The sequence below is a fragment of the Erithacus rubecula genome (genome assembly GCF_903797595.1).
Source record: "Erithacus rubecula genome assembly, chromosome: 15".
NCBI classification, from domain to species: Eukaryota; Metazoa; Chordata; class Aves; order Passeriformes; family Muscicapidae; genus Erithacus; species Erithacus rubecula.
In genome coordinates this window covers 12,489,848-12,501,671 of record NC_136667.1, presented here as the reverse complement: position 1 = coordinate 12,501,671, position 11,824 = coordinate 12,489,848, and the positions used below count along the sequence as shown (strand labels likewise).

Sequence of the window (11,824 nt, the reverse complement as noted above, 5' to 3'; positions counted from 1 at the left end):
ATTCCAGGAAAAAGGAAAAAAATTGTCTGGGGAACTTCTGTGCTTCAGTTAGTCAAAAACTAACTAAAAGCACAGGAGAGCTGTCTCCTGCTGTCCACCACAGCAACACACTCCAGGAGACAAAGGATGAAACTCCTATCCATGTGTTTTGAAAACAACCAGCTCACATTCCATTGCTTCTCCTTTCCCCCTTCACTCTCAAATCCAGCGTTAAAGGTACAAAACTTGTGTCTGGGCTAAACAAACGAATGGGGATATAATTCAACATGACAAAGTCACCCCATGACAGTGCCTGAGGCGTGAAGGACAAGGCAGCCAGCTTTTAAGTACCATTTTCCTATAACAAGAGATGCAGATATCAAAAAATCAATTTATATTTAAATCAACACACAATCCATAACTATACATTTAAAAAACTTTTACTTAATTGTTTATACTGGAAAAGTCTAGAAAAACAGTAATTTCCTGTAACAGTCATAAAGATGTCTTGTATGTTTTGCCTCAAACCAAGCAGTTCTTCAAATGTATTTGCCATTTCAAATAGTTTTGGAACAGAGTCCTAACAAGATGCTGATATAATTCACAAGTCAGCATCTTAAATATAAGCCTGCATTTAGGCAGGAACAATAATAGTAATAGGCAACACCTACAATTCTGAAGGAATCAGTTCTTCAGGGATGTCCACCTGCCACACCCCTTTTTTCCCTCTGGCAGGAATTGGTTCCAGGAGCCACCTGGGATTTGAAACAACGGTCAAGTATTTCTGTTCTAGATTACTGAGGACAGCTTTGTTTTCCAGCTCTAGTATCTCTTCAGGAGGCAGGTTTCCTGGATATAGTGATGTTTCTCCAACGTCAATTAATCCTGTATTTTACAATTAAAATAAAAAATTAGTTGCCGGTTGGATCTAGAGAAAAGTTTTAGACAAGTACCCTCCCTGAGGACACAGAGAATAGCCAGTGTGTTACTAGAAAAGCACTGTCAGAGGGAGGCATACCTCCCACCTGTGCTGTTTGCTGTAGAAGTCCACATGACTTAACTCGGGTGGAGAAAAGGGAGAGGGCACAGTGATAATCACCACAAATCAGTGATGTAGAACTTGAAAAGCAGCCTGCATCTAACAAGACACAGCTGCTATCAAAACTCCTGAGCTACATTTGGCCTTTGACCAGCTTCAGTAAAGGATAAGACTTTCTCTGCTCCCCTCAAGCCACAATTCTATTAACATTTTAAAATCATTAAACTATTTTGAAATTCCTACCTACTCCACAATTAATGCAATTTATGTTAAGGCTGTAAATCTACATATTAGGTAGGACCTACAGTTTTCAGCACTGTAGAACCACAACAATTTTGAGTGTATGTGATAGAAAAAATTTGTTGTGCTGGAATAGCTAAAAATATTTAAATGACAGTGAAGGATGGTGTAACAAAGATACCCTACAATAAATTAGTACAAATGAGCACTGGATAAAACTTTAAGTGTATAGTAAGCAACCTCTGCTATATGTCAGCACAATTTCTGCAGTGAAACATCACTGCCTCTGCACTGTTATAGGAACAAACTTCTTCGCTGCCCAAATACCAAAAGCGACAGAGCGGGGTTTTAAAAACTGAAATAGGATTTATTTATGTAATTATTTATGTATACTCTTAAATGACATGCAAAGCGCTGCAACATAATTTGAGTTAACTATTAAGGAACTGAAAGTTTGCTGAGAAAATATAACCTAAGGCTACCAACCTGCAATAACTCCTCTGCCAAATTTTTCCCCTTCATCCAACAAATCTTGCAGTTGTTTCGGTGTCATGCCCAACCTATTCAGAAGAATTTCTCTCCATATTTCATCTTCCCAGTCCTTGACAGCTATATGAATAGCAATGGTGCGGTTCTTGTAGGCTAATAGCAAAGGACGCCAGCGGGTCTCTACTGTTTTGACTTGGTTTAGAAGCAACCCTGCGTAGGGCTGTCGGAAGGAAAGGCAACCGAATTTCATCGCGCTGCTCCCAACAGAAGCCGATTATTTTCTGTAAACACATAGACGCCCGGGAATCAGTCTCCACAAGCGGGGGATGCCGGTGACAAGCTCCCGGCTCTGGAACCGAAAGAAATGCGCGGCCTCCCCAAGGGCGGGCCCCGCTCTGCCCGCGCCGCCCGAACAGCCACCCCCGCGGCCGGGCCCAGCCCGGGCCCTGCGCTGGCTCCTGCGGGAGCGCTCCGGGGCCGGGGCCGGGGCCGGGGCCGGGGCCGCCGCCTACCTGCGCCGCCGGCACGGCGCCCTCCGCGCCGCCGGCCCGCCCGGACGGGGCATGCCGGGAGCGGGGCGGGGCGCGCCGCGAGGCGGCGTCACGGCGGCGGGGACGCGCCGCTGCCGGGAGCAGGAATGGCGCTGTGGGCTGCTCCGCGGCGGTGCGGAGTGCCCGGCAGTGCGTGCAGAGGGAAGGAAGGGGCTGCGTGTGCCCTGCCCGGGGATTGTCCGTGCGACGCTGCGAGGGTTGGGCCATGGGCTTGGTGCTGTCCTCCGCCGGGAGCGCCGTGTCCGCAGGACCTCGGGCTCTGCAGCCGGCCGGTGCAGGGCTTTCGCGCTTCTGGTCATAACTATGAGTAATTTAGCACATGAAAATTCCGTGCGGCCCAGCTCACCTCCTTGCTTGCTTTAGCCACTGGGACAGAGTTTCCCAAAGTGCTGTCATCCAAGCCTACTCTCTGAGGACAGTCTTACCTGTATCCTGTTGCATTCAGTTGCATGTTTTGCATCGATGCTTTGCATCAAGGCTTTGAATAGCTCAGTTACTGTTTGACAATAGGTTTTGTGTGTGCTGGTTCCAGTGAGAGCCCTGACAACAGGGAGCAATGCGTGGGGAACTAGGGAACACAGTGAAACTAGAGACCTTACAGGAAAATATGATTTAGTAAAGGAGAGGATTAGAATGGATGTATAGTCCCACTGTATGTGTTCAGTTTTAAGGGACAGCCCATATATATTTAATGTCAGTGAACACCTGTTTGTACCTGGTAATTTCCAAGGTGTACAAATGAAAGTGACCTCATTAAGGCAGACATACTAAAAATGGGTACTGACGCAGCAAGTTGAGAAGTTGAGTCCTGCCTGAAATTTCTGCAGGTCCAGAAGATAAAAAACTGCAGGTATATCTGTGTCCAAATAAAAATAATGGGAGATTACTCTCCTGTAAAGCCTTATCTTTCAGCTGAGGGCAGTAAATACAAGAAGTTTTTGAGGCGCTTTGCCGTGCATGCTTTTGGGAGAAAGAGAGGAGAAAATGTTGACCAAAAAGAGTGAGTTAGGACAGACAGACAGAGGAAAAAGAAAAGTGTTAGGGACGGAAAAGACTAGTAGCATTCACAAAGGGGAAAAGTAATGATGACTTCTATTTACTTTAACAATTCTAGGAACTCACAGGTGGAAAGAGTAAAGTGATCTGCTGGAATTACATTGAGAACGAGAGATGGGTGGATCCTATACTTAGAAGGGCAAAGGAATTTCACATAGCAAAAGGTAAGATTAGTCACGTTTTTTTTGTTCAGGTCTCTGACTTTGTGAATAGTGGATATTTGGTAAAACCTTACAAGTGATCTTAGTATTTTGTAACTGAAGAGTTAAGTGATTCTTTTCTGATGATAAGCCTTTCACATAACTTTTATGAGAGCTGGTTTTGGCATATGCTTTAAGTATACCTTGACTGAATATTGTGTATTTTGAAGTATTTTATGCCCTATAGAATTTAACTGTTGAGACTTAGTTTTACTTACTACAATTTTCTGAAACTTCTGCTTCATTATCCCATTTTTCCCCTGGATACTTCCAATATCTTGTTCAAAATGTTCCAGATGGAGTCATTCCAGTCCTTTATAATACATCATAATGAGAAGAGAAAGTAATAGACTATGTGAGTTTAAATTCATTATAGTTTTTACTGGGTTATTACTTTAAATGCTTTTTTTGCTTTAAGCTGTTTCCATCTTGCTAGATGTGCATGGTTAGTATTAGAACCTGTTGAATCTGTTTAGAGTTGCAAGTGAGTAACGAGCATTCATGGAGGGTTGGTATTTGCTTTTGGTATTTTTCCACTGTATAATTGTATTTTAAGTAGAGCTTATTTATTTTGGGGAAAATACAGGCCAGAATGTTTTCATGTCGCTTTATTTTTGTATCATGTGTTTCATCACATAAATAAAATAGATTTTTTTTTTTTTTTTTATCTAAGGAAACATCTCCAGGGTACTTAAAATCTCAAGTTTGACAGCTCTAAATAAATTATAAATAGCAGGAGATACATGTACTACTACCAAAGGTGAATAAATATGTTGAAAATCTGCTCTCACAAATCTGTCTTACTTGGTTTTTAGAAACCTTGTTCCATATATTGGAACACTCACCAGAAGACGTAACAATTTCTAGCAGTATGTAAATAAGACTCTTTAATTAGCAATCTTTGTGTATTGTTCAACCTTTTATGCGATGAGTGGTAAAGGGACTTTAGTTGGTTTTCTCAGGATTGAAGAAAATAATTCAAAGTGTATAGCACTGAACATGAAAAAGGAAATTAATTCTGATTTTAGCAGATGATCAGCTTATGCTTGGCATCTTAGATGCACTTTATTGTTTTCTGGTCACTGTGGCTTTCACCTGCTAACACTAATCCCAAATTATCTCCTCTTGGTGCAGCACCTCACATATAATCTCACCAACAGGAAATTCTGCAACTTGTGTCTGTGCTTCTGTAACTTCTACTTCATTTCAGTGCCTCTATGTTAGCTTTCCTTAGAATGTCTCTAAGCTTAATTTTGATAAAACAAAGACTACATAATTCCCATTACAGAATGTGTTGCTGCTTTCTGTGGAGCTAAAACAATCCCTGGTACATCATTTATAACGACTCAGGTCTGATCTCATCTAGATAGGCAAGCATTGCTTTGTTCCTTGTCACATTCACTTAGTAGCTGATTTTACAGGGTTCAGTACACGGCAATAGGGGCTGGGATATCTTGTGTCAGAATCAGGTCAAGGGACTTGATCGGCTACAATTCATTTCCAAAGTGGAGACTGATGTGGTGCAGTATGTTCCAGGAAACTGGGGGTCAAAAATAAAATTTCAGCTGTTAATAACCCATGAAATACAATTCAATACAATTATTTATATTGAATGGTCACTATTTAATAGTTGACATTCATGAGAATCTGTACTGACATTTGCACATACACTGCATTTTAGAACATCAAACAATGGGAAATGTGCTGCTGCAACTGTATTCTTTTGGCAGTAATTCCATCATAAGGGCTTCTATCAGCATTCTACATTTTGCCCCCTTTGCCTTAATTTTACTCAGTCTCTGATTCTAACATTACAGTTAAAATAATACTTGTATTTTGCCGTGGTATTTTGTATCTTGTTGTACTTGTCATAAGAAATTATGATGTCTTAAGCTTAGTTCAGTAAACATATTCTCCAGTTTCTTTAGATGATTCTCTTATTACCAGATTTGTTGCAACACTGTTTTCTGAACAAGTTTCTGAAAATTTGAGTCTTTGGCTCTTATTTTTTTATACACACCTTTCCCCCCACATCCTGCAAGTAAAGCATATTTCTGGTTTGTAACACATCACTGACATCACTAGCCTTGTCAAAAATATGGGCATTATGAATAGTCATAGTCATAGATTGTTGGTGACTTTCAGGAAAGTTTTCTTGTGTCTGAGAAATATTTTAAAGAGGTGAGGCCAAAGCATTAAATATTCTTTTCAGTATTCTGCAATGTGCTAGACACCCCTAGACCTCACCTGCCCTCACACAATGTCCTGGTTGTCCCTTTTCCATTAGATCTTGTTGCTGAATTTTCCATGTGTTTGCACTGGGCAGCAGTTGTGTTAGTGTGAGACAGGTCAGGTCTGCTACTGACTTTCATATGCCAAGTGATTTATTTCTAAACTTATAGGTGGCTAATATTTAGAGGCCATCATGGTCCTTCTGCTTTTCTGAAGGTTAAAAGAAGGTTGCAGCTATAGGCTGAGCCCCAAGCTGGCTGATTTAGAAACAACTTGTGTAGCTCTCCATAGTAATCTTTTTTGATTGAGATACATGGCTTCGTGCTGAGGTAATGTGCAGGGGAAGGAGAACTTGTAGTAATGAACTCTCCTTCCCCTGCTGATTATTATGTCAAATCCACAGCCAACTCTGCTGTATGTTGCTGCATAAAACATTTTAAAAGATTAGACTGATCAACACCTTTTTATGGTCGTAAGTCCTCAACCAGGGTTCGTGCCCTCTGAAATGCCTGCTGAAAACCTTTTTTAAAATTAATCAGCAGTCCTGCTATAAAGGGAGCAGGTATCTTTCCTTCATCTAATGGATGCTGTCTGTCTAGCTTTATAACTATTTGGAGTTTTAATCTCTTTTAAGATGCCAGATGTCAGTGCGAGTTTTAAAAAATCATAAAGAGCTATTTCTAATAGATAAGTAATAGAATGTTTGCACTACTAAACTAAGATATTAATGGCTTCTTTTGTTTCCTTAGTAAAATCTACTTTATATGACATTTAAAATGCTTGGGAGTTCTTCCAAGAATTCTGCTATGTTTGGCTAAGTACCTTTTCATTCCATCTAATCAGGAGATACCTAAAGAAAGAAGAGAAAATTAGTTGCCTCACCATTTTGAATTAACCACAAAAGATACTCCTGAAAAGAGCTGTAAGTAAAAGTATTCATGTGCAGAAGCAATTGCTTTTTCTGGCTGGTTCTGTATGTTCTTTTTTGACTAAAACATTACTTTGACTATTGATAAAACACTAATCAAAATGGAAAATGCAGTTTTCCTCTGAATTACCTTCCTCTCTGAGCTGTCGTCCCCGAGACGTGCTTCCGTGTCAGGGATCGGTTTAGTTCTGTTTCTTCTTGGCTTTTTGATGGGAAGGTTTTTTTTTACTTATGTTTTGGGGGGCTTTGAGGTCATTTTTGTTTGGTTGATGTGGAATATTAGCATCTGTATAGTCTCTCTTAGAGGTATCAGTAAATTATTTGTTATATTACTGAGAAGAAAATTGTTAAAGAATTCAGGGAAGATGTTGCTTCTAGCGTATACAGGTTGTTTTTCTGTTCTTGCTGTCTAAAAATATTTGCAATAAAGGGGAGACTTGCAAAACATAGGTATAGATGTCTGTATAGAGTTACTGTGCATGTTTATGATTGTGATGGTTAGAAAAATGTATAAAAGTCAAATACAGAACTGATTGGTTTGATGTGTGATGATTAAAACTGGTTTTATCATTCTACATAAGAATAAAAAAATAGTTAGCTTCTAACTTCCTCTTTCTGATAAGCACTTATGTATATTACTAAATGAGTCATTATTATTGAATGAGTTTTGTGAGTTGGTTTCAGGATTATTTTTTAATATATATTTTGGACTTAATTGCCTTCTTAATTATCCGGTGTCTTGATTTCCACTTCCTTATTGTCCCCGTTAGCAAATACAGTACATTTCCATCACATGTGGCTACTTAGATGAAGGTTTACCTTTCTTTAGGTATACATGCAATGCTGTCAGTTATTCCTACAGAGTTAATCTAAATGTACACTGGGGTACTTCATATTATGTTCTAATCGCTTATAAACATGTCAAACAAACCTCATTTCTAATACATCAGCAAGCAAAAATATAAAGGATATATATGCCTAAAATCTGAACATAGATTTGAATTGAGGGCTTATATCCCCTTCGTTGTAGATAAACTCTATAAAAATACCTTGTATCCCCTCACAAAGGAGAGCTCAACATACACTGGCTGCCCGGCTCCTCCTTGTGCTGCCCCTGGAGACAGCTCTGCTTCTGTTCTGGGAGAAACAGCCACGATTAGAACAGACACAGCAAATTATCTCAGTAGCTTGCACTATCATTTACTTGAAAAATCTACTTGAAAATGCCTCATATTGATAACTGAAATTTTTGCATTAAAGGGAGGGAAGGAGGACATTGACTCCTTGTGCAGTGCAATGGACTGTGTATTTGGGTAATCAAGAACTGTCTGTATTAAGCTTCATGTTACTACGTGCTTAATTTTGTTCTAGTTTGGTTTCCTACTCCCAGCTCTAATCCCAGTCCTGCTTTACTACCAGCACTACAACTCTCCTGCAGCTCCTGCACTGTTTCATTACCCTAGAAGTTCAAACACCTGTGGTACCTGTAATCCTGCTCCTCAAGCATGCTAAGATCAAGCAGAAAGAATTTATTCTAATGGTTTGAAAAGCCACATAATGTTATTGGGAGGACTACATTGTTTAATCATTCAATCAGTGTGTTGTCTTCATACAGAGTGAAGAAAGGATGCCAGTTCTTTGGAGTGTTCGCCAATAGTGATTTAATCACGAGGGAATAAAGAGAAAAGCTAGTTTTGTTAGAAGCAGAAGAAACCTTATGTCCAGCTTATCTGGCAGCAAAACACTAGCAGAATGTTCTGGATAAAGAGGTATTGAGAATCTTCAGTGTTTTATTGGCAGTAAGAAGTTTAGTTGAAGGCAACAAAATATCCACTGCCCAGTACTACAGGTTGTAGGTAAAGAAGGAGGGAATCTGGACAGTGTGGCCAAAGTGATAAATCTGGAATAAGATGATCAAAATACTCTTTTCTAATAGAGAATTCAAGGTTTGATGCCAACTTGAGCATGTCCAGAAATGTAGGGCTAGTAGTGCCCTATGAAGTTAGTTTGTAAGTTTCTATAAAATGTAAATTCAAGTGCTGCATTATCTCTGCTTCCTTTATTGAATCACTTTTCTTTTTTCACCTTACTACATTATTCAGTATTTTCTTAAAGTTCAGGTTTCTTGTGAATCTGAGGGGTTTTTAAAACCTAACTTTCTTAGGTTTGATATTTTGTAGGACTAACTTCATATTTATACTCCAATTTAAACTGTGATTAATCTGTGCATTCTCCCTTTTCAATTCTGTGTGAATTGTGTTCTTTGCTATCATGTAGGTTCTTAGCAATCATTGTGAGGGTGATTGAGCACTGGAACAGACTCCCCAGAGAGGTTGTGGAGTCTCCTTCTCTGGAGATACTCAAAATCTGTCTATGTGTGACCCTGTACGACCTGCTCTGGTGACCCTGCTTTAGCAGGGGGGTTGGGCCACCTTCCAACCCCAATCTCTCTGTGACTGGGATTATTTTGTTTGTTTTATCATTTTGGGGGGGTGGGGGCTAGATAACAGTTCTGTATTTTTGCCTCTATATTAAACAACAAATAATTTATAATATAGTGTTATAAAGTATGTTGGCTTGTGAACATTCAAAGAAAAGCTGACATTTTAAAACATGATTACATAAGTTTAGCCTATGAAAACAGAACATTTTGAATTTGTGTGTTCATTGATGAGAATGCAGATATAACTTTGTGAAATTAGTGAATTGGTCATATACAGAACTCAGAGACAACAAATTTCCTGCTATGAGTCTCATCAGAATGAGGTGTTGCCTTCTCTGGAAATGTCTTTATTTTCTTGTTAGCATCAACATACAAGAGGGATGGGTCTGTATAAGTAAATACGTAATAATAATAATCTTCTGCTGCATTTAACCATCTGGCCTACAAATATAAAGTATGCACAGAAATTACCAGTTAAAACTAAATGCAGTTTAATCTGTGCAAAGCCCAAAAATAACAGTTCTGAATATAAGTATTTAAACTTTCTTGAAGTCTGATATATCAGTTTTGGCAGTGGTGAAGACAGTAGAGCCTCCAGTGTTGTTACTGCCTGTGCAAATGGCACAGGGCCAGTGCAGTGTTATAAAGTCTTGCAACTTTAGATTCCCACATATAAGTTATTTCTATGCTGAGTACTTAAAATCTAAAGCCATAGCAGTTTTTACCTTCAGGAACTATGGAGTCACGTTGGCAAGAAAGACCAGGAGTGTGAAGGCACTACGGTATTTACTGATTTTTTGTCTGTGATATAGTGTAGTGATGTTTAAAATGGTTGTACAATACATCACAAGCTACCAGAAACATCATCACACATACTGTACGTTCTGCATAAAGAAACTGGACATATGAAGGAACTTGTTGCTGTATTTGTTTTGTTCAATGCCTGCTTTCATTTTAGTAAGATAGTAATTACTTCAGCTAATTTGGTTGGTTTTTTAATTTAATTTTATTTTATTTTTAATTGTCTGTTACCACAGACAGGTAGTAATTTTCTCTGCAGCTTCAGAAACAGCAGAATAAACAAATAGGTGATGGATACTGATTTTTTTTCACAGGATGGATACTTCCCCATTCCACACTAATTCTTCAACACATCAATTCTTAACCAATATGTAAGAGCAACAAATGATTGATTCATCTGCATACTTTTTATTCCTATTAATTATGAAGGTAGCTGTTTGTTTTACAACATTACTCTTTGCAAATAAAATCATTAATTAGTAATCTTCATCTTGTTAGCAATACTGAGCCCTGAGTTTGCATTTTTTTTCAGAATCACTGGGAAAATGTTTTTGTCACTGTATGAAAATATGTATGTACCTCCATTGGAATGTTGTCCTTAGCTCAGCACACGATGTTATTAAAAGTGAAAGAAGTAGTGAGATGTGAGAAAACTTAACATGCTTTTCTGACTTTATTAATATGTGTTTGTTTTTTTTTTTTTCCATTCAAGACCTTTAGAATGTATTTCCTGTATTAAGCAGATGTAATTTGGAGAATTTGTGGGAGGAAAGTGCAGTATTTTTGGAGATGAAAAATGTTGACAGGTTTGAAGTAAAGCATACTGGTTTCCTATTGACTACTGCTGTGTTATCTGTAGAGAATGTGTTTGTTCATCAGAGAAACAAAAAGAACTTCAGATTATTTTCTTGAACTCATAATATATATGAAGACTCATAACATTAGCATTTCTGCTGCATTGTTGTCATTGAATAATAAATCATTGCTGTAGCTGCACAACAAGATATGTAGCAATGCTGATGGTGGCAGTCTAAACCGGAGCTGAAGTGGATTATTTTGAAACAGAGCAAAAAGGTAGATAGCATGGCTCAGCAGAACAGTTTTGGGGCTAGAACCTGGTGACTAACCACAAGAAAGGAGGTAACAGAAATTAGATGTAACTAAAAGTGTTATCTTTCACAGTCCTTCGATATCCTTTGTAACCTAGTTATGAAACTGTCATGTGAGCATTAATGAACATATTTTCAACACTCTTATTAGGTCTGAGATGGTCTATCCTAATATCCAGATAGAAAGAGGGGGCACTGGAAGACACGTGGCTTTATTCCACAAATGATGAGCTCCTTTTATCCCAAGGGAAGTACAAATGGATGGGACTTGGGAAAAGAAGGGTTTAGGCTCTATCTTCCTAATGCAGTGCCTCAGCCACATAAGGTTTTGGGAGTTTTAAGCAGGATTTGCTTGTTACCTGCATTTCCAACAAAGCAGAGCTGTGCTTTCCTGTTCTGTGCTTGTGCCTTATTCTTGTCCTATCTTTGGAACAGAGAAGTGGGAGTGGTACACTTGCATGAGGGCTTCTGATCAGACACAGAGAGTCTGTCTCATCTGGCTGCATAAGGGAGGCTTCCCTGAGACAATGCTCTGGCCTGTTGTAATCAACTCATTAAGCAGTGATGTGTGTTGCCATATACCAGTAGTTGTGTGTAGCATTTGTAATATGAAATGGTGAATCAAATTATCCAAGTTTAATGAATTATTGGAATTGCTTACCAAAATAATAAAAATAATCTGTTCAAATTGACTTATCTGAAAACAAGAAAAAGAGATTCTGATGAGTCCAGCAGTAAAAAGCCCCAACAAACAAAC

At 38.8% G+C, this 11,824-nt stretch overlaps 2 protein-coding genes across 3 annotated transcripts in view; one reads left to right on the top strand and one right to left on the bottom strand.

The window, feature by feature from the left end:
- Positions 1-315: 315 nt before the first annotated feature.
- LOC306808435 (protein EOLA1-like) lies at positions 316-2,361 on the bottom strand. Its single transcript, XM_079319043.1, has 3 exons — positions 2,260-2,361; positions 1,745-2,028; positions 316-864 (listed from the first exon to the last, which is right to left on the bottom strand). The coding sequence occupies exons 2-3, from the start codon at positions 1,995-1,997 to the stop codon at positions 647-649; spliced, it is 471 nt and encodes a 156-aa protein (XP_079175169.1). The 5' UTR covers positions 1,998-2,028; positions 2,260-2,361; the 3' UTR covers positions 316-646.
- Positions 2,362-3,412: 1,051 nt separating this feature from the next.
- MAMLD1 (mastermind like domain containing 1) overlaps positions 3,413-11,824 on the top strand; it is a 253,785-nt gene continuing 245,373 nt past the window's right edge. For both annotated transcript variants that reach the window (XM_079319018.1, XM_079319017.1), the window contains exon 1: positions 3,413-3,518. The gene's annotated coding sequence lies outside the window, so the exon portion shown is untranslated. The remainder of the gene's footprint in view (positions 3,519-11,824) is intronic.